Here is a 21,717-nt window from a genome sequence, read left to right as displayed (position 1 = left end):
CCCCAGGTCCACTCAGAGGAACTCTGCCTGTCCAGAGATGGAGCAGGGAAGACAGAAATTGCCTTTCAAACCACATTCAAAGCAAAATTCAGGAGAACACAGGCCTTTGCTACTCAGGAACAGAAGCCAGAAATGGAGTAAGAAGATCCTGGGAAATGGGGTACCAAAAGGGACAGATGAAAGGTGATCTAAAGACAGGCTCCAAAGAGCGTTGATTTCCTTCCCTGTCCCTACCAACCAAGGCAGCTCAACATTCAAGGGAGAAAAATAGACTTTATTTACAAGTAATAACATTTAGAAAAAAGATCCATCCCCGGCCCTTAAAAACCTTCCCCATCGTTCCAAATCCAACCCCAGTACAAGTCTGAGGAAGGTGGGTGTGAGCTGCCTTGAAGGCTGCCTCCTACCCCACCCCTGAGACCCAGGACACGTGCCCTGGAAAACAGCATCCTCCAGGCAGCTGTGCCCTTGGGTGGATGGGAGGCTCCCACCAGGTCAAGCCCATGTCTTGGGCTTCAAGGCAAGGGCCACTGCTAGGCGCAGCCACCAGGAACAGCAGGAACCAGGCCTACTTCTCCAATGGTCCCTTCTAGATCCAGAGGCTAAGGAAGACTGTCGGCTCGTCACTCATAGCCAGCCTCAAATCTGATTATGATGGAGAAGTGGACTTTGCTCCAAGAAAAATTCAGGAGGCAATATAGGCAGAAACCCCACACTGTCTAAGCCTCCTAGGCCAGCTCCCAGAAGGTACCTATGGAAGGCACCGGTGAAGGTCCAGGTGCCAGGCCACAGTGCAGGCAGGCATCACTGTCTCTGGGGGGCTGGCCGCCACTGGCCTGGGAGCTGAGAGAAGGCACTGAGAGGGGCAGTAGAAGGAAAAAGGACCAGGCAAGGTCAGCACTGGGGACACAGGTAGGGCCACGCACTGGTATTGGCTCTTTAGTGCTTTGCCTGCAAGAGAGACAGACAGTTAGCCGCCAGACTAAGTCTCGTTCCAGCCTGCTCTGAGCCTCCCTGCCGCCTGACACTTCCACACCCCTAGCGGGACCCCTTCTAGACACACCTGCTTTCTGGTTACCAGTTGCTGGCCATGCCAAAGAAACTGGGTGTCAGGACTCCTCTCTCCAGCGAGCTGCTAAGCAGGTCAAGGGATCTCACTTTACTCCCACAACCTCCGCAGCCTAGCTTGGCCCTGCCTTGGGTGCTTCCCCATGGAGTATTTTGGGAGCTGCTCATGCACTGGCTTTCTAGTCTCCCACCCTACCAGTGCCTCTACCTTGCCCTTGGCCCGAGGGGTGGCAGTGGTGGCAGCAATAGCAGAAGCGGTGGCGGCACTGGCTGAGGTGGTGGCAATGCGGGGAGAGCGGCGGGTCCCACTGCGGGTGTTGGGCGAGGCCTTGGCTGGAGCCTTCTTTGAGGCTCCTCGCCGCAGAATACTATTCCCCAGCTTCTTGGGTGTGTTGAGGATGCTGAAGGCCATCGAATGGCGCCGGTCAGCCTGTGGGGAAACAGTTGTCAGGCTGGGAGATCCTGCTATCCCACAACGCTGCTTGGTGCTGTGCCATGAGGGGTCTCCTGAGCCTCCCTTTGTCCCCTTCAATCCCAACCCAACCTGTTTTAGAACAGCTGAAGCTCCTTTCTTCTGGGCTTCGGACGCACTCTGCCTGCGCCCATCATGTCGCTCCCGGGGAGTCATGGGGCGTGGAAAACAGCTGGTGGCCTTCTTGGCCTGTGGGGCAGAGGACAAGTAAACTATGACAAAAGGCGGTCAGTCACATCCCAAACCAGGGGTCTTGGTTCTCAGAGCCAAGCCAACTTCAAGTCAACATGCTCCCCTCCCCACCCCTGCCAGAGGCTTCTCCCACAATCCCCCCCCCCCGTGGGGACATTTCCTGGGGAACAAAACACAAGCCAGTGTCAGCTACCTCAGGGGTGCCAGGCCCCTGATGGGTCTCTGAAGAGACGCGCTTGCGCTGCTGCCGGGTGGTGATGCCAGTACTCTCGGCAATCTGGGTCGGCTGCATGCTGGCTCGGCGCAGGGTCTCCCGGGGGTCTCCGGTCTTCATCTCCTCATCCGTGATGGTGGCCAGGCTCAGAGAAGGCTGCACGGGGGGAGGTGGCAGTGAGTGCCAGCCACAGGGAGCAGGGCCTGGGCCTGGCACTGCCACCGCACTCGGCAGCATCTGGACCCAGTTTGGCTTTTTAAAAACTCTTTTCTGTTTGTTTATTTATTTATTTAAGAAAGAGAGGTAGCTGGGCGTGGTGGGGAAAGATTTTTGTTTTTCTTTTCAAATTTGTTTTTATTAACTTCCATGATTATAACAAATGCCCCATGGTAATGCCCTCCCCTGCCCCCACTTTCCCCTTTGAAATTCCATTCTCCCTAATATAGTGGGAAAAGTTTTTAATCCCAGTACTGGGAAGGCAGGGGTAGGAGGATAACTGTGAGTTCAAGGCCTCCCTGAGACTACATAGTGAATTCCAGGTCAGTGTGGACTAAAGCAAAACCCTATCTCAAAAAAACAAAGGGGGGAAAAAAAAAAAGAGAGAGAGAGAGAGAATGGGCACACCACAACTTCTAGCCACTGCAGAGAAAACCCACATTCATGTACCACCTTGTGTGTTTGGCTTCACCTGAGTATTGGAGAATCAAACCCAGGTCCTTAGGCTTTGCAGGCAAGTGCCTTAACAGCAGAGCTCTCTCTCCAGCCCCTCTGTTTTCTCCCTACACTCTGTGCAAATGATCAGCACTCCCAAGCAAACTCTCCTTAGTTCCAGTCTACTCGGTGACTTCATCCCCTAGTGACAACTGGTAGCTATTCCATCTGAAAAAGGTCACCTTCCCCAGCTGGCACTCAGGGAGGCGGCCTTGCAGGGATCTCACGGCTCACCCTGGACTCCAGGGGGTAGCAGGTCTTCAAGTGCGGGGGGCACACTCGGTTGCGCTGCTGCAGCTCTGCAATGCGGTTCCAGTCCTCCAGCTGCTCGGGCTCGTCCTGGCAGGTGCCCATGTAGAAGCTGTGCCTTCCTGCAGAGGGCAGGCAAGAGGGTCCGAATGGGGTTGCCGCCAGCACACTGTCTGCCGGCCCTGGCATCTCCCCAGCATTCCCTCCTCCTCCCCGAGGACCTTCAGCCTTGGCACACCAGTCCTCTCTGTATCATTCGGTGCTGAAGGACAGGAAGGGGGCACACACAGAGACCATGGAAGGAACACTGCTTTCTCCTTGGGGAGGTCAGAAGAGGTAGTAAATGGAGGCTGTGACATCTTTTTTCTTTCTTTCTTTTAAATTTCTATTTATTCCAAAAAGAGGCAGAGAGAAGAGAATGGGTATGCCAGGACCTCCAGCCACTGCAAACGAACTTCAGATGCATGTGTCACCTTATACATCTTGCTAACATGGTTTCTGGGGAATCAAACCTGGGTCCTTTGGCTTTGCAGGCAAATGCCTTAACCACTAAGCCATCTCTCCAGTCCAACTGTGACATCTTATCCACCTTCCAAGGCCAGGTGCTCCACATGAGAAACCAGGGGCCAGGAACTGACACCCAGTAGTGTCCTTGGAGGCCAGAGGGCTAGAACTTCTAAGAAATGACTGGTCATTCTGACCCTTCAGAGCCTACCACCTCCTGAAAGGGGCTCAGAGGACTTTTGACACTGGGAACATTAGGTAGGTAGGTGGCATCTCAGCCTTAGACTGTTCCCATAAGGCCCTAGATGGGCAAGCAAGGTGTTTATTTTTAAAAACACTGTATTACTGAGCTTATTTAGGCAGAAATCACACTTGAGTTCATTATTAAGGAAAGCTGGGGTCTAAGGAAAGGCTGGAGCAGAGTCACAAATATGGAAGATAGGATCTAGATGCTTACATAGAGATTTAGAAGAAACACACTGTGTGGAAGACATAGCATCTACCTTGAGAAAGCTGAGTAAATGGAGATGGCTTAAGAAAGGAGAGAGCTAGGCGTGGTGGCACATGCCTTTAATGCTAGCAACTGGGAAGGTAACAGTAGGAGGATTGCTGTGAGCTCAAGGCCAGCCTGAGAGACTACATAGTGAATCCCAGGTCAGCTTGGGCTAGAGAGCAAAACCCTACCTTGGGGGGGGGGGGGAGAGTACCAAGCAGAGACCAGGAAATTCAGATAGGAAATGAGTAGTGGGTAACAGCCATGGTTGCCGAGTTAGAGGAGATACCTGTGTGGTAGACCCAAAGACTAGAGAGAATGGGCACACCAGAACTTCTAGCCACTGCAGAGAAAACCCACATTCATGTACCACCTTGTGTGTACATGTACATGTAATTAAGGAGAAGTCACTTCAAAGTAGAAAGCAGATGGAGAAAGCCTGACTCACCTGTGTCCCGACAAGACATCGCAGGTCAGAGAAGCAGCCTTGAGAGTCTAAAAACTTGCCTCTGCCCTGGGCCAGCATCCTGCTCTAGTCTCACTCAGGGTTGTGGTAAATCCCTACAGTGCACTCACCTTGCGGAGCCCCCGTGGAAACCCTGGCTTGGGAGCGGCGGGCAGAGCTGCGAGTCGTGGGCCGATAGCCAGGCAGGCTGAGCAGCGCGGAGCTGCCGTCATCAGGGGAGCCCAGGCGGGCCAGGGACTGGGTGGAGGGTGCAGCGCGCAGGCTGGCCTGTGACGCCGGGGCAGACTGTGTGCTGTAGAAGGATGAGTTGGCGCTGTCTGGTTCTTCCACATCTAGCTTCTGAAAGAAAGAGCAAACTGCTGCAGAAGATAGAGGACAGAACACTATAAAGCTACCACCTATCCACCTACCCCCAAGCTCCCAGATGCCACAGCGAATCTGTTTGATCCCACACTGCTTTGTCAAGGTCCTTAGATTGCATGTCAGCAAATGGACTTCACGGCCAGCAGTCCTAACAAGACAAGGGTCATCCAGACTCTTTGCTATCCTTTTTGTTGTTTTGCTTTTTGAGGTAGGGTCTTGCTCTAGCCCAGGCTGACCTGTAATTCACTATGTCATCTCAGGGTGGACTTGAACTCATGGTGATTTACCTACACCCAGACATTTTTTTTTTTTTTTTTGAGGCTATTGTTTTGAGAGAGGAAGAAAGGTGTTGTCAGCCCATTTCAGAAGTAGGTGCAAAGTGAGGTGAAGGAGTAGCCACAGATCGCACACTAGGAAGTGGCTGGGCCTGGAGCTAGAACAGAACCCAAGTCTCCTGAGCTACCTAGTGAGGCTCAGGCCGCAGCCACTGCTATCCGTCCACCCAAGGTTCCTGAGGCCCAACCATCTCCTGTCCGTTCCCACCTTCTGAGACAGGAACATGGACCAGAGCCCAGAGTCTGGCAGTAGCAATCCACTGAGGGCCATGCTACATCTCAGCTGCATGGGGTGGCGCCAGACGCTGGGGATGGGCTTAAGTTCTGCCTTCCACCTGCACATACTTGGGCTCCATGTGGGGAAGGTGACAGACTGAATCTGGAAGGCCTTGCCCTTCGGCAGAAGGTCTCTAAGCACATCACTGCCCTTCCTCAGCTTTCCTACTGATGCTGTGTGGACTGGATGGTCCTCCCTGCTTGCTCCTGAGACCCCTGGGAAGAAGGGGCACCATTGCACGACAGACCCCCCCCAGCAGCCTGACCTTCGTCATGGTGATATTGATGATCTGGGTGGTGCGCCGGCGAGCAGAGCGAGTCTTACGGCCTGAGTCCAGGACAACATCCCCCAGGGAATCCAGGCTGCTCTCCAGGGGGGCCTGACTCCGAGTAGGAATAGGGGTGAAGTAGAGACTCTCCAGGGATTCCACCTTGGGAGGCAGGCGCTGGGAGATGGGTGAGGCTGGCTCTCCAGGGACACTGGTGCCATCTGGCTGAGTACGAGGCAGCTTGCTGTGGAAAAAAAAGTACAGTTCCTGACCTACACGGCACTGCTTATCTCAGTTTACGACAGGCATGTATGGTGGAAGCTGACCACTGCCTTGACAATTCGGAGGTACCAAGAAGAAGCCGTAACCAGAGCTCTCCCCATCTGCTCCCGTGACTTTTTCCAATTCCCCTGTTCCACCAACACCCAGATCTCTGCCGTAACCCCGGCCCTGCTCTCACGCCGCAGAGCCCATGGCCCAGACCTCCCCCAAGATGCCCAAGCAATTCCACAGTTAACCGAGTGACTGAGTCCAGACTGACTTGTCTGTCCTTTCTCCTGCATCTCCTACTCAGTAAGCAGTGCCGCCCTCACAGGTTCCCAACCCACAACAGTGGTACCTTCTGACCCTCTCCTGCAAGAGCCAATCACCACAAACTTATTTTCTTTTCTCAAGGTAGGGTCTCGCTCTAACCCAGGGTGACCTGGAACTCATGACAATCCTCCTACCTCTGCCTCCCCAGTGCTGAGATTAAAGGCGCGCTACACCAAGCCTGGCCTAGGCTTTTTGTTTTTTAACTTTTGACAACTTATGTACATAGAAGACAACATACTATGATCATAATTCCCTCCTGAATTCCCTCTCCACTGACTCCTTTCCAACTAGTTTCTCTTCTATTTTGGTATCATTTTGTTGTTTTTTTCAAGACAGGGCCTCACTCTAGTCCAGGCTAACCTGGAACTGTATAGTCCCAGGTTGGCCTCAAATTAACAGTGATCCTCCTACCTTTGCCTCCCAAGTGCTGGGGTTAAAGGAGTGTGCTACCATCCCCAGCACTGATGTCATAATTCCCCTCTCCTATTACGTTGCTCTTGTGTAGGTGTCATTAGCAACTGTGAGGTCATGAAGGCCACTTTGTGTCTGGAAGGCAGCATGGTAAGCACTCCTCCCTTTCAATAGCACTCCTCTGTCACTTCTTCTTAGCACTTTGGGGAGCTTGACCACTAGCCTTTTAAGTAGCTCTCCTAGCCTCATCCCCTCCTTGCACATCCTTGGTCAGACTCAGCTCCTCTCACCCAGACCTAGACTGGCATCTGACAGAGGCTGCACAGCAGTGACAAGCAAGGGCTGAGGCCAGGCTGCCCAGGCTCAGACCCCAGCTCCACAACTGCCCTTCTCTGCCTCAGTTCCATCAGTTTATGGAGAGAATAAACAGAACCTACCTCAGGAGGTTGCTGGGCAGAAGTAAGTTATAACTGCTGTAAGTACTTACCACACTGGCACAGAGCAAGCACAATATGTTTTAAAAAAAAAAAAAGCCATGGCAGGGTGTGGTGGCGCATGCCTTTAATCCCAGTGCTTGGGAGGCAGAGGTGGGAGGATCGCCAAGAGTCTGAGACCATCCTGAGACTACATAGTGAGTTCCGTATCAGCCTAGGCTAGAGTGAGACCCTACCTTGAAAAAAATAAAAAAACAAAACAGCCAGGTGTGGAGGCACAGGCCTTTAATCCCAGCACTCAGGAGGTTGAGGTAGGAGGATCACCGTGAGTTCAAGCCACCGAGACTACATAGTGCATTTTAGCCTGGGCCAGAGTGAGACCATGCCTCAAAACAATAAACAACAAACAAAACAGTAACTGTTTCCTTGACTTCTATACTGGTTTCAGAATGATCTAGGATGCAAATCAAACTTTCAGGATTAAGTCCAACTTCTAGGTTCCAATGGGGAGTCCAGCCAGCCCTGGATTCTTGGGCCTGGCTAGCCTTGCACTATAAGCCAGTCAGGCTCCTTCTTGGCCTTTGTGTACCGAGACTGAACAAAAGGGACTACTCCCACAGAGCCTTTCCTGGCCTGACTTGTTTACTTCAGCTTTATGCTTCTCCAAGAATAAGCTTCCAGAAGGCAAAGGGTCCTCGTTTATCTTCCTACCCACTGCCTAGAACCACATGTTGCTAAACAGTGGGCAATCAATGAGCAGATGCAGGGGAGGCGTGCCTCCTGACCTGGTGATACTGCACGGGGTCCCCTCCTCGCAGCTCAGGTCCAGGCTGTCAACACTCAAGTCCAGCTGGGGTTTTGTCTGGGGCTCACGGCTCTTTAAGGCATCAGTTGCCACCTGGAATTTGCCCAGGTCTCGAAGCTGCTTGTCTGCATGGGCAACCTGGCAAGAGAGCAAGAGGAAGTCCAGGGCAGGGGCCTCGGAGAGGAGGGCACAGGGATCCAGCGGCACAGGGGTGAGGAGCCTCGTGCAGGCAGATGCTTACCTGCGCTTCCAGGCTGCGCACCTGGGCGGTGAGGTGGCGGCAGGACTGCTCGGCCTCCCTGGTCTTCAGCCCCGCCTGCTGCAGCTCCCGGCCCAGGCGCTCAGCTTCAGCGCGCAGCTCCTTGTTCTCCTTCTGCAGCTGCTCCAGTTCCCGCAGCTGCTCCTGCAGTTCCTGGTTCTGCTGCTTCTTGGCATCGTAGTGAGTCTTGGCTTTCTCCATCTGTGTGGGCAGACAAGGTGGGTGGGTGCAGCAGAGCCTAGCGGGCAGGAGGAAGGGCAGAGTGGGCCAGCAATGCCAGGTGCCTCACCTGCAGCTTGTAGTGCTCAGCGGCCTGCTCCTTCTGGCTCAGCTGGGCCTGCAGCTCAGTCAGCTGGGCCTGGAGGCGCTGGACCTCCTGCTGGCTCTCACCTCCCTGTGCCTGGAAAGCCTGAAAACAAAAGGCCAGTCAGGAAGGCAGTGTTGGAGGTTCACCCACACCCACTGACCCGCCCTGGCTTCTTGGGCTGCATAGGAATTTCAGACTCCTGCAGGCATATAGTCTCAGGATGCGGCCACGCTCAAGCCTCACACTGGTTCTGACAGTTTTTTGTTTGTTTGTTTGGCTTTTCAAGGTAGAGTCTCACGCTGGCTCAGGCTGCCCTGGAATTAACTATGGAGTCTCAGGGTGGCCTTGAACGCACAGCAATCCCCCTACCTCTGCCTCCCAAGTGCTGGCATTAAAGGCATGTGCCACCATGCCCAGCTCTGACAGGCCCCAACCCCAGGTAAGGTCTCACTTTAGACCAGACTGGCCTGGAATTCATGATGCATGTGACAGGTTTTTTTTAATGAAAACAAATTTTTTTTATTTGCAGGGTGGGGGAAGAGAGAGAGAGAGCACATGGGCACGCCAGTGCCTCTTGCTACTGCACATGAACTCCAGATGTGTTTGGCCAATTTATGTATCTGGCATTATTATGGGTACCAGGGAAATCAACCACCGTCTGTCAGGCTTTGCAAGCAAGCACCTTTAACCATAAAGCCATCTCTCCAGCCCTGGATCTGAGAGCTGACAATCCTGCCTGCCTTCTTGAAGACCAAGGATAAAGTGTCTCAGTGCCTGCACATGTGCCCTGTCCTCACAAAGGGGCGGGGGCTGATCTTCAGAGAACACCTGGGTGTCCAGCCCAGCATAGCACGAGGCACCTGTATGCGTACTGTGCGACAAGAACTTGCTTCTGCAAACTACATTAAAGTCTTATTTCAGAGACGGGCGTGGTGGCGCACAACTTTAATCCCAGCACTCAGGAGGCAGAGGTAGGAGTATCGTTGAGAGTTCGAGGCCACCCTGAGACTACAGAGTGAATTCCAGGTCAGCCTGAGCTAGAGTGAGACCCTACCTCAAAATACCAAAAAAAAAAAAAAAGTTATTTCAGCCAGGCATGAGTTTGAGGCCATCTTGAGACTACATGGTGAATTCCAGGTCAGCCTGGGCTAGAGTGAAACCCTACCTGGGGAAATCAAAACAGATAGACGGACAAACAAAAAATAAGTAATTTCGTCCTCATTTCAGATGAAGAAACAAAATCCAAATGATGAATTCAGGGATTTAAGCAAAGTGACCACAGTCACAATGACTAGGACAAAGAGCTGAACTTGATCCACCTAACCCCAAAGCCTGTGGGGCTCACTTATGATGATGGTACTGCCTTCTGTGCAGACCACAACTCCTTAAGAGCAGGCCCGTGTCTGACGGGGACACCTGCAAAGTCAGCCAGTGCTTGGTTTAATTGCCTCTCCACCTCCTAGCTCAGAGCTACCCCCAAAAAGAGTAGAAGGCTATTTGTCTTTCATCACATGGTGTAGAGCACAGGGAAGGTGAGCAGGAAAAACGAAGCTTGGCACTTCTACCAACACCTGGGACCCACCAAGGCTTCACAAGCCCCAGCAGCAGTGGTGATCAATTCCTTTTCCCCTGTCTAAAAGAAGTGAAGCTCAAAGCTTCAAAAAGCAAACATTACAGCAAAGAAGGTGACACCAGCGAACACATGAAAATATGAAGTACACTGGGTATCACGGTGAACCCCGCAATCCCAGTACTTCAACAGCAAGACCTTGTCTGAAGAAAAGGAACAGAAACTGCGCTGTACCAGCGGATGCCGCTGACACTCCGTCCCCGACCGCGAACTCCCTGGAGCACGGCTACTCCACAGGACTTGCTATGCAGCCACTGCCTTACAAGGTGGCCTCGAGCCACATACGTACCGAGTGTGGCAAGTGTGGCTAGCCCAACTGAAGAAATAAAACATACTTTCTTCTTTTGTGGAACTTGGGACTGAACCCAGGCCTTCCATGTGCTCAGCAAGTATTCTAACACTGAGCTACACTCCCAGCCCTAGGATCTTTTGAGGTATGGTTTCAGTATGTAGCCCAGACTTTAATTTCTTTTTAATGTAACTGAAATTAATAGGTGGCTAGTGGCTGTAGTGGAGAAGTGGAAAGATCTTTGCTTGAGAGCTCCCAGAATGCACGAGGTAGAATTCCTGAGCCTCAGGCAGGCCTCCTGAGCAGCCAGGCCCAAGGTGCCCCACGCTGAACCCCAGGGCTTCAACTCCAAACCCCCCCGCCCCAGTCAGAGGCCAGGCCCGCCACCACAGCGGTCCTACCTTCAGCTTCTGCTGCTGCACCTTGCTGGCTTGCTCGTACTCGGCCAGTTTCTTACTCAGTTCCTCTACCTGGGGAGGGGAAGAAGGGACAGAGAAGATTCAGGAGGCTTCTCCTCAGATGTCCAGTCTAGGGTTTCCCCACACACTGCCCTGCGTCCCCTTCTCCAGCATTCAGGCAGCCTGCTGCCAGCAGGTTTTCAGGGCCGCCCGCGCACACTCACTCCATCCCAGCCTGCGGCCACAGTCAGCGGCGGACTCCTCAGAGCTCCCACCTTACCACACCCCCGCTGCTTGCCAGGTTGTGGGCAAACAGGGTATCTAGTCTGGATCAAGTAGACATTTTCACTGCATACCCATTCCTCCCAGAAAGTGCCAAAGCAAAGCTCCCAGGTGCTCAAACCTTCCCAGTCTCCATGAGCTGTTAGGCTGGCGCTGGCAGCACGGCGCTGTGGTTAGCGCTGGGGACAGAGTACCGGCGAGAAGAGCAAGGGCAGCACGAACACTCAACCCGCCCCGCGACTCCCGCAAGGGGAAGAGGGAAGGGGAAGGGGAAGGGGAAGGGGAGCGTAATGGCCACAAGCACCCTGCTTCATCCAGGCATGTGGGAGTTCAGGCGTGACCAGAAAGCAGAGGAGAAGCAGGAGCTCCATTGCTAACTGTTTGCTTTCCAACTTGACTGCTTCTCATCACCTCTGACTCCTTGAAGGAGGTGACAGGAAGAACAGAGGAAGTGTTCTTACTAAACAGCAGTTTGCTGCTATCTCAGAAGAAGAGGTCTTTGTAAGAAGGAGGTGCCAGCCAGACCAAGTAAGTGGCCCATGTGACACAGACCCCTTCTGTTCTTCTCAGCCTTGGTCTTCCTGCTCCAGACAGCACTACGCTGGCTAAGTGTTCTGAGATCACTGTGCTCCCTCTATCTTGCAAGGACTGCCTCACTGTCACCTCCATGGCTTAGAGACACCTGTGCTTCTGTGACAATGGAGGCCCACAGTAAGTCTATTCTTCTTAGCAGAGTGCTCGGCTAGAAACAAAGCTTGGGAGGTTTTGGAATCAATCACAAGAACTCACTGGTGCAGGCAGGTCTGGGAAAAATGAAACCCTGTGCTTACCCTCTGTCCCTGACAGTCAGGTGAGAAAGAGTGCACAAGGGGAGGGGCCGACCTGGGACGGGTGGGAGGAAGCCCGAGCAAATGCTCACAACCGCAGCCCGGGCCTGGAGTCCACGGCTTGACCCTGCCCCCTTCACAAACAGTTCACAACAGGAGCTGGTGGAGCAAGCTGCGGCTGGGGTCATGCACGGAGACTGGTCACCGCTTAAGCAGCCAGCGTTTATCAAGAACCTCAGGCATTACCTGCTTGGTCTGCTCTCTCTGAAATACCTCTAGCTGCTCCACCTGTGCATGGGGGAGGAGCAATGGAGACAGTGAGATGGCCCCGCCAGGTTAACCTCGCCTGTGATCTAGCGCTTTTCCCCAGGTAGTCAGCTAGGACAATGCCAGTTTAAGCTGTGTTTGGGGGTACATGCCTGTGATCCCAGCCCTTGGGAGGTGAAGGCATGAGCAAGATGATCAGGAGTTCAAGGACATCTTTGTCTACACAGTAGGTTTGAAGCCAGCCTGAGCTACACATGAGACCCTGTTTCAAAAAGCCAAAAGGATCAGGAGGCAGAGATAGGGGGATCATCATGAATTCGAAGCCACCCTGAGACTACATAGTGAATTCCAGGTCAGCCTGGGCCATAATGAGACCCTACCTCAAAAAAAAAAAAAAAAAAAAAAAAAAAAAGCCAACAGAAGAAAAATTTTTTAAGTAGAAGGTGGGCTGAAGGGACGGCTTAGCAGTTAAAGCATTTGCCTGCAAAGCCAAAGGTTCCAGCAGGTTTGATTCCCCAGGACCCACTTTAGCCAGATGCACAAGGGAACGCATGTGTCTGGAGTGCATTTGCAGTGGCTAGAGGCCCTGATGTGCCCATTCTCTCTCCCTCTTTCTCTATCAAATAAACATTTTTTTAAAAGAAAAAAAAATTTAAGGCCAGCATGGTTGCTTCTGTTTCCTTGCAGCTTGGGACCTCTAGGACTTGACTCTCCAAGATCTGGACCATCAATATTTTCCTTTTTGAGAGGGGAAGTGAGATTGAGACAGTGTCTCTCTATGTAGTCCCAGCGAGTCCTCCAATTCATGAACCTCCGGCTTCTGCTTCCCCCAAGTGCAGGGATTACAGACATGCACCACCTTGCTTGGCTTTGGCATTTTCTTTAGGATAAGAGCGGCAACAAACCTGCCATCTACCAGCCACTTTCCTTTCGGCCACCCAGTGAATGAAGACAGGCAAGGTACTGTATGGGAGGTGGAGGCTGTGGAATGCAAGGGAACAGTGCTTCTATACTCTCAGGTCTGGATCTCTGGGGGCCTGGCTGAGCTGAGCACCTCACCTGGGCAGTGAGTTTCTGCCTCTCTTCCTGGAACCGCTGCCTCTCCTCTAGGACTTTCACCTTGGCACCCTCGTACTTGGCAGTCATCACCTCCAGCTCACGGGTAGTGCTCTGTGCTTCCTGCCGCATCTCAGCCAGGCGGGTCTCAGCATCAGAACGCACAGCTGCCAATTCCTGGACGTACTTCTCCCGGGCTTGATCCAGCTCCACCTCCAGAAACTGCCGGCCAAGGTTGGCCCGCTCCCCCAGCCCCCGGTTCTCCTCGGCCAGCAGTCCGTGAGCCTTCTTGAGCATGCTCAGCTGCTCTGCATAGCTGGCCTTCTCTGCCCGCAGCTGCTGGGCGGCCCGCTCCTGTTCGGCCACCTTCTGTCGCAGGGGCACCAGCTCCCCAAGCTCCCGCTGGGCCCGCATCAGCTCTGCCCGAAGCCCCCCAGCCGCCTGCTTGCTCTGCTCCAGCTCTTCGCGGTGGCGTTTCTCCGCAGCCGCCTGCTCAGCCTGCAGTTGCTGGCAGAGGTGCTTGGCAGGCAGCAGCTCGCTCACCAGGGCCTGTGTGCCAGTGTGCTCCAGCTGCAGGGCAGAGAGGGCCTGCTCCTTCTGGAAGAACTTCTCCTGCCAGGCCTTCAATTCTTGGCCCAGCTCCTCGGCTCTTTCTGCCTGTGAGGCCAGCTCCTGCCGCAGGTTCTCTGAAGCCACGCGCTGCTTCTCCACCTCTTCCCGGAGGCTCTGCACCTCCTCCCGCAGAGCGGAGCTGCGTTCCGCTGCTCTGGCACTGTTGCTGGCTGTCTCCACCTGGAGCTGCCGCAGTCTCTCTTCCAGCTTCTGGCTCTTCTCGGACTCGGCTACAACCAGCCGCTTCAACTCCTTGCTCTCTCCCTCCTTTTCCAAGACTTGGCGGTTCAAGATAGACACCTCCTCCTCCAAGCTGCTGATGAGGCTGCTTTTTCTCTCAGCCTCCTGCTGGCCCCGGGCTACCTGGGCCTTCCACTCCTCCTCGGCCTTGCTGTGGTCCTGGGCTTTGGCACGGAGGGTGGTCAGTTCCCTCTGGGCCGAGGCTGAGGCAGCCTGGCTGTGACCCAGCTCCCGGTCCTTCTCTTCTAACTGGCCCTGCAGAGTCTCCAAGGCCTTGTCCTTCTCAGCCTGGGAGGCACGCTCAGACTCCAGGCTGCACGCCAGGCCCTCAACTTGCTCCTGCTGCTGGCGGCACTGCTGCTGCAGCCTGCTCACTTCTGCCCGCAGCCCCTCCAGCTCAGAGCCCGGCACCTCCATCTTTGCAGCTGCCGGGCCGGAGGCATCTTCTCTGCGGGCTGCCCCTGCACAGTGCTCTTTCTCGTCCTTGGCCAGCTGTGCTGTCAGCTGCTCTAGCGTGTGCTGAAGCTCCCTCAGCTCTGTTCTTAAAGCTGCCTCCTGACCACGAAGCTTGGCCAGCTCCTGGTCTTTGCCCTCCTTTTCTGCCAGGGCATGGGACAGGGCTTCTTGCAGAGCAGCAAACTCCACACGCTGCTCGTTGAGCGCGTTCTGGAGCCGCATCTCAAGTTCGGCCTTGGCTGCCTTCTCCAGGGCCAGGTCAGCCTGCGCCCGGCCCCGCTCCTGCGTCAGCCGTGCCACCTCCCTCTCCTGCTGCCCACGCTCCTCTTGCTGCTGCCCCTGGCTCTCCATCAGTGCTGCCCGCAGCCTCTCCAGCTCACTGCCCATTTGCTCAGCCTCGCGCTCCATCGCCTGCAGCGCTGCCTGTGTGCTGCAGAACGGCCGGCCCTGCTGCTCTTCCGAGTCTCTGTCTTCAGCCTTTGGAGGCTCTTTAAGTGGCTCGCGGGGCGTTTCCTGCCGCTCACCTGCCTTGCGCACCAAGGTCTCCAGGCGGGCCACCTCCTTGCTAGTGGCGGCCATTTTCTCCTGCAGAGTGGAGAGATCGTCTGCCACTTTCTGAGCCCTGACCTCTTTCTCTTGGACCTGCTGGAGGGCTTTGGCCAGGCTGGCATGGAGCCGGCCCAGCTGGAGCTCGCTGTGGGCCTCTACTCCTGCCATCTTCTCTTTTGCCTCCTGCAGCTCTTGGCGGGCCTTCTCGCACTCCTCTTTCAGAGTCACCAGCTGTTCCTGGAACATGGCACCATGCTGTGCCTCTTCTTGCTGGCTGTCCTCGTACCGCTTCTGCCAGGTAGAGACTTCCTTGGCAAGCTGCTCACACTCACTCTCGGCCTTGTGCTGGGAAGCGGTGGCTTCTGCCAGCTCCCGCTGCAGGGCTTCGGTCTCGGCCTGATGGGCCTCCCCAAGCTGCCGTAACCGGGCCTCCAGCCCCTGGCGCCCAGCCTTCTCTTCTTCGAGCTCCTTCCGCTCCTGCTTCCGCTGCTCCGCCAAGCTGCGGGCCTCGGCCTCCAGCTCAGTGACACGGCGACGCTGTTCCTCCAGGGCGTCTGCGGCCCTGCGCTTCTCCTCCTCGAGGCTGCCCCTCGTGATCGTCAGCGACTCCTCGAGGGCCTGGAGCTGCTCCTGGAGCTGGCCCTTCTCCCGAGCCACCTTTTCTCTCTCAGATGCGTTTTGCTGCTCAGCTGTCAGCTGGGCCTCTAGCTCTGTCACCCGGGCCCGGGCCTGCTGCCGCTCCTGACGGGCAGCCTCGACACAGGCATGCAGTTCCTCCACCTTTTGGCTCAGCTCTGCTTTCTCCCGCTGGCTCTGTGTCGCCAATGTCTGGGCACTGCCCTGGGCTTCATTCGCAGCCTGAAGTTGCTGCTGCAGAACTTCTAGCTTAGCAGCCTTCTCTTTCTCCAGTGCCTCTAGCTGCTGACGAGTGGCATCACGCTCCCTTACGGAGGCCTCTCGTGCCTCTGCAGCCATGGCCAGTTGCTGGGCATGGTCCCGCCTGGCTGCCTCCAGCTCCTTGGTGATCTCTTCCAACTGCTGCTCCTTCCGTTTCAGGCTGCTACCCAGCTGCTCCACCTGGTGCTGCAGGCCCTGCGAGACCTGCTCTTGTTCTTGGAGCGACTGTGCAAGCTGGGCCTGCTCCTTTTTGGCTTGCTCCTTCAGGCTGGCCAGTTCTTGATCTTGCTGCTGTATTGTGGCATTGAGTGTGTTCAGAGAGGCCACCTGAGCAGTCAGCTGGGCCCCCTGAGCCTGGGAGGCCTGCTCCAGCTCCTCCTTGGCCTGGCTGAGGTTGGAGATGGAGCTCTGCAGGTCAGCAATCAGGCTGGCCAGCTGCTGCTTTTCTCGTTCAAAGAGACCCCGCTCAGCGAGCAGCTGGGCTTCCTGCTGGCCACGCTCACGCTCTAGCGTCTCCACTCGGGCTTGGAGCTGGCTGTTGTCTGCAGCAAGCGTGGCTGCCTCTTGCTTCAGGTTTTCCAGCTGTTGGGACAGAGACAAACAGGGATCAGCATGACTCCTGAACAGCCACACCAGTGCCCTATGGGATCTGAGGCACACCAGGGACCCACACCAGAGACCCACCCTATGAGCCTCAGCAGCTGCTCTACATGCTCCTACCTGCAAAGCATCACCCAGTACCTCGCCCTTCTCCTGGGCCACATTCTCTGGCAGTTGAGCCACTCGCTCTTCCAGCTGGGATAGCTTTCCCAGAAGAATTTCATTCTTCTCCTCAAGACATTTCTGTACGGTAAACAAGAGACCACATGAACAGAGCGCCAGACCCAGTACCAGATAACCTCACAGGTCTTCATGAGTACCAGCAAAGCATGCGACCTTCCCATCCTGTCCGGCCCAGGGGAGAAAGACGCTGCTCAGAAACCCTGGACCTGAGCTGGGTGTGGTAGCGCCTAGCACTTGGGAGGCTGAGACAGGAGAATCAGGAGTTCAAGACCAGCCTTGGCTAAGATGATTGCTCAGTGGGCAAAGTACTTGCCCTAAAAGCATGAGGACCTAAATTCAATCCCCAGGACCTATGAAAATGCTGCTTGTGACAGGATATGCTGTGATGTCAGTGCGAGAGAAACAGACGGGATCCCTGAAGCTCAATTGGTAACCATTCTAGCCTAACTCATGAGCTTCAGGCCAATGACAGAACCTGTCTCAAAAATAATGTGTGTGTGTGGGGGGGGGGGTTATTGGCTACAGTTATGGAGGTTGTTAATTAAAAAAAAAAAGAATGCAAAAAAAAAAAGAGGAAGATGGCATGACTAAAGATAACATCCAAGGTTGTCTGGCCTATACACACACATACACCATACACGTTGGGCTTTGAGTTTGAGGCCAGTCTGGGTTACACAAGATCCTGTCTAGAAAAAGAAGAGAAACCAGGGCTTATACCTGGACCCGTGAGGGACCTGCCCCTCCAGGCCTCGCCCCAGGGCTAAACTCAGTCACAATGTAGGCTTACTTCCAATGTCCTTACTAGGCACCCTTCTTCAGACTAGCTTTGCTTCCCAGACTATCCAATCAGCTCAAAAGTCAAGAGAGGAAGAGGACTGGAGAGATGATTTAGCAGTTAAGGTACTTGCCGCTTGCCTGGAATGCCTAAGGACCCATGTTTGAATCCCCAGGGCCCACGTAAGCCAGACGCACAAGGTGACACACGTGCAAGGTCGCACATGCGCACAAAGTCGCACATGCGCACAAGGTCGCACACGCGCACAAGGTCGCCCACACATCTGGAGTTCAACTACAGTTGCTGGAGGCCCTGGCGTGCCAATTCTCACTCATTAAAAAAAAAAAAAAAGGCCAGTCTATTAGGTTTGCAGCTCCCCCCCTCAAAAAAGAAAAACATAGAGGAACTGGAGATGGCTCAGTGGTTAAGGTGCTTGCCTGCAAAGCTTAACAACACAAGTTCAGTTCCCCAGTACCCACATAAAGCCAGATGCACAAAGAGGCGCATATACATCTTGAGTTCATCTGTGGTGGCTAGAGGCCCTTGTGTGCCCAGTCTCTCCCTTTCTCTCAGCGTGCAAATAAATTAAAAAAAAAAAAATTTTTTTAAACCAATAGGAGTGCTGGGTGTGATGGCACACACCTTTAATCCCAGCACTTGGGAGGCACAGATAGAAGGATCCTCAGAAGTTCAAGGTCACCTTGAGAGTACATAGTGAATTCCAGGTCAGCCTGGGCTAGAGTGAGACCCTACTTCGAAAAACAAACAAAAAAATCAACAGGAGCAAAGCCTCAAGTGACCCTAGCCCTCCTCACTCACTTCATTGTGACTTAAGTTCCAAACACTGCAGAATGTGCCTCTAAATTCTTCTACCAACAAGTCGGGAGGAAGCTATTACAGTCTCTCTTTTACAAAGCAAGAACCTGGTGCCCAAAAACTACGTCGTTAGCAAGAGACATAGTTATGTTCTTACTGACAGCAACAATAATACAGGTTGAGCATATCTAATCTGGAAATCTGAAATATAAAATGATATAAAAATTTCTGAGCTTCAAGATGACACTCAAAGTTCTGGATGGAAGCTGGGCGTGGTGGTGCATGTCTTTAATCACAGCATTAGGGAGGCAGAGGTAGGAGGATCACTGTGAGTTCAAGGCCACACTGAGACTACACAGTGAATTCCAGGTCAGCCTGGGCTAGAGTGAGACCCTACCTCGACAAATCAAAAAACAAGTTTTAGATGGGCTGAATAAATGGCTCAGCAGTTAAAGGAAGTTGCCTGCAAAGCTGAAGGACCCAGGTTTGATTCCCTAGTACCCATGTAAAGCCAGATACACAAAGTGTCATATGTATCTGGAATTTGTATCTAGAGTTTGTCTGCAGTAGGCAAGACCCTGGCAAAGCCACCCAAACACATCTTCATTCTCTCACTTTAATAAATAATTTTTTTATTTTTGTTTATTTGAGTGAGACAGAATGAGAGAATAGGTGCACCAGGGCCTCTAACTGCTGCAAACTAATTCCAGATGCATGTGCCACGTTGTGCATCTGGCTTACATGGGTTCTGAGGAAATCAAACCTGGGTCCTTCGGCTTTGGCAGGCAAGTGCCTTAACCACTAAGCCATCTCTCCAGCCCTTTGATTATTTTTTTAAGTTTTGAATTTTGAACAGGCATGGTGGCACAAGCCTGTAACCTGAGCATATAGGAGACCGTGTGTTTGAAGACAGCCTGACCTTTTAAATAGCCAGTCTCAACACAAGAAAAAGTTTTGGATTTTGGAGCATTGTAGATTTTGGATTAGAGATGCAAAGTCTATGCAAACATTCCACAATCAGAAAAACTCCAAAACTCTATTTGTCTCAAGTGCTGGAGGACACTCACTAATACACCAAGCTGGCTGTGCTCCTTACAGCACACTGGTGCTTCTGCCACATAAGCTCACTGTCCTCATTCCCCTTACAGACTGACCACATCCAAGGGCCTCACCGATACGCCCTGGGTCTCTGAGCCTGGCGAAGCCCGTCACAGCACACTACTAACCCTGAAGAGGCAGCTCTCTCCCCAGGGCCCCACACAGGGTACCTTGTCCTGCTGTGCTGCGCTGAGTTCCTTCTCCAGACGGGCTTGCTTCTCTGCCCACTCCTGAGTGGCTTTGCTGTGCTCCTCTGTCAGGTCGTTGAGGGCACCCTGGAGTTGCTGCAGGTGACTGGCAAACTCACGAAGCTGAGGCATGGGCAGGAAGTCACCAGTTAGGAGGAAAGCTAGTACCACAAGATCAACTGCTCCTTGGAACTTGGGGCCCTCACCCTCCTTGATCTACACACAGCTATTGATACTGGATGGGACAAGGTCTGAGGAAAGACGAAAGCCTGAGCTAGGTGCTGGGACAGTCGTCTCAACCCTCTTGGGAGGCCTTCCAGACCACCTCAGCCATAGATCCCCATGCACACGCCAGCCCTCTCACCTTAAAGGAAAGGTCCCCATTCTCCTCAGAAAGCTGGCTAATTCTGCGGTCCATCTGGTTCTTCTCGGTCTTCAGGTCCTGACACTGCTTCAGAGTCTCATGCAGCCGCACAGTGAGGCTGTCAGTGAATGGAGTAGTAAGAAGAGCGAGGCCCTTAGCCAGGGCCGGCAGGACTGGGCACTGGGAGGGCGCAGGGAGAACCATACCTCTCATTCTTGCCTCGGAGCTCCTCAAGCTCTCTAGGCTCCAGCGGGCTGGCCGCCTGCTTCTCGTTCAGCAGAGCCAGGCGGTCAATGCGCTGCTGCATCATGGCTATCTGTGCGTCTGCCGGGCAGGGGAGGAGGAAGGGGTCAGCACCGAACTGTGGACAGGAGGGGCACACAGCATCCATTCTACAGAAAATGGCATGGGGTAAGGATAAAACCCAGCTCCAAGCGTGTCAGCCTGTTAGTCTCACCCTTGTGCTGGTTGAGCTCTAAGCTCCAGGGCCAGCGTAGGAGACAGGACACAAGGCAAAGCTGTCGCCAGCACCATCCTAGATGAAAATCCCAAATGCTGCCCATTTGTTCACACTCATACCCATGGAGTGCCAAGTGCCCACCCTTTTCAGTGAGAAGCTTGCGGCTCTCAGCCAGCTCCAGCTCCAGTTCATCTCTGTTGTTTCTCTCATCTGCCAGTTGTTTCTTCATTCGTCTCATCTGGAACTGTGGGGTCTGCAAGATGTCACCCATAGGGGAGGATGGAGAACCCGAGAGGAAGCTAAGGAAGGAGATGGCACAAGACCATGGTTAAGATCTGAAGTAACAGCAACAGTTGGGACACGAGGCCCAAGCACCCAGTTTCTGCTCACAGTGCTACCTCATGCCTTGTGACGTGACATGGAAAACTCTTCTCTGTCTCGATGCCTTAATTCCTTTAAGAGGGTAGGGATGTATTTGCCAAGGAAGACAGAGATTCCATGAACAGGGGAGCCTACATGGGTGTGTGTGATAGCCAGAGGGTAGGCTCTCGCACTGTTCCTAAGGTGGCATCCACATTTTTTGAGACAAGGTCTCTCATTAGCCTGGAGTGCACCCATTAAGGCTAGACTAGTGGGTCAGCCAATTCTAGGGACCATCCTGTCTCCACCTCCCTACAACTGTGATAACAAATGCCAGCCACCATGGCCAGCTTTTTTTTTTTTTCTTCTTCATGGCTTTTTGTACATGGAAACTGAAGATTGAACAAGACCTCATGCTTGCATGGCAAGCACCTTATTGACTGAACTAGCTTGCTAACCCTGGGAACCACTTCTGAGGAATACCTGCCTATGACAGCTTTCAACCAGTCCCCAGTTAGCACCATATCATGTGAGGAAATCCCAGACCCACATCATCCTCCAACCTCTCCCTGGTAATAAAGCAGCTGGTCAAAAGCTCAGCCAACAGAATGTAAGGCCTGGAGAACTAGATGGACGTGGAGGTCTCCCTCACAGGGAGAGAAGCCCAGGACATACTTGTTCCCACTGGAAGAGGAGGCAACCCTCTGCAGCTCTAGGAAGTGAACCTCCCTCTTGACCTGCTGGCTGGGTGGAGAGAGCTCTTCAGGGAAGGTGCTGGAACAGGTGGAAGAGACAGGATCTAGAGGTAAGAAGCAGTCAGATAAACCAAGAAAGGTTACTAAGAGGGTCCACAGATTAGTTCCATTATGCAACAAGAAAACTCACCTTAGTAGATATGAATCTACAGACACTTTCATGTAACCTGTACAAGGAGCATTGGATAGAAAT

The 21,717-nt window shown here is 53.5% G+C and overlaps 1 protein-coding gene across 4 annotated transcripts in view; it reads right to left on the bottom strand.

Moving 5' to 3' along the window:
• Positions 1-253: 253 nt before the first annotated feature.
• The window catches only part of Numa1 (nuclear mitotic apparatus protein 1), an 83,813-nt gene continuing 62,349 nt past the window's right edge, over positions 254-21,717 (bottom strand). For 3 of the 4 annotated variants that reach the window (XM_045146232.1, XM_045146230.1, XM_045146233.1), the window contains exons 8-26: positions 21,445-21,568; positions 20,551-20,708; positions 20,156-20,273; positions 19,950-20,067; positions 19,568-19,708; positions 16,646-16,768; positions 13,175-16,507; positions 12,095-12,136; positions 10,743-10,811; positions 8,405-8,524; positions 8,098-8,316; positions 7,837-7,994; positions 5,610-5,856; positions 4,480-4,708; positions 2,892-3,028; positions 1,926-2,102; positions 1,613-1,729; positions 1,277-1,498; positions 254-951 (exon numbers count right to left, since the gene is read on the bottom strand). In XM_045146232.1, the coding sequence (XP_045002167.1) occupies positions 940-951; positions 1,277-1,498; positions 1,613-1,729; positions 1,926-2,102; positions 2,892-3,028; positions 4,480-4,708; positions 5,610-5,856; positions 7,837-7,994; positions 8,098-8,316; positions 8,405-8,524; positions 10,743-10,811; positions 12,095-12,136; positions 13,175-16,507; positions 16,646-16,768; positions 19,568-19,708; positions 19,950-20,067; positions 20,156-20,273; positions 20,551-20,708; positions 21,445-21,568 (5,864 nt within the window). In that variant the 3' untranslated portion in view covers positions 254-939. The remainder of the gene's footprint in view (positions 952-1,276; positions 1,499-1,612; positions 1,730-1,925; positions 2,103-2,891; positions 3,029-4,479; positions 4,709-5,609; positions 5,857-7,836; positions 7,995-8,097; positions 8,317-8,404; positions 8,525-10,742; positions 10,812-12,094; positions 12,137-13,174; positions 16,508-16,645; positions 16,769-19,567; positions 19,709-19,949; positions 20,068-20,155; positions 20,274-20,550; positions 20,709-21,444; positions 21,569-21,717) is intronic. The other variant, XM_045146234.1, reaches the window with a different exon arrangement.

The sequence above is a fragment of the Jaculus jaculus genome, chromosome 3 (genome assembly GCF_020740685.1).
Source record: "Jaculus jaculus isolate mJacJac1 chromosome 3, mJacJac1.mat.Y.cur, whole genome shotgun sequence".
Lineage (NCBI taxonomy): Eukaryota > Metazoa > Chordata > Mammalia > Rodentia > Dipodidae > Jaculus > Jaculus jaculus.
This window is presented reverse-complemented; position numbering and strand designations above follow the sequence as displayed.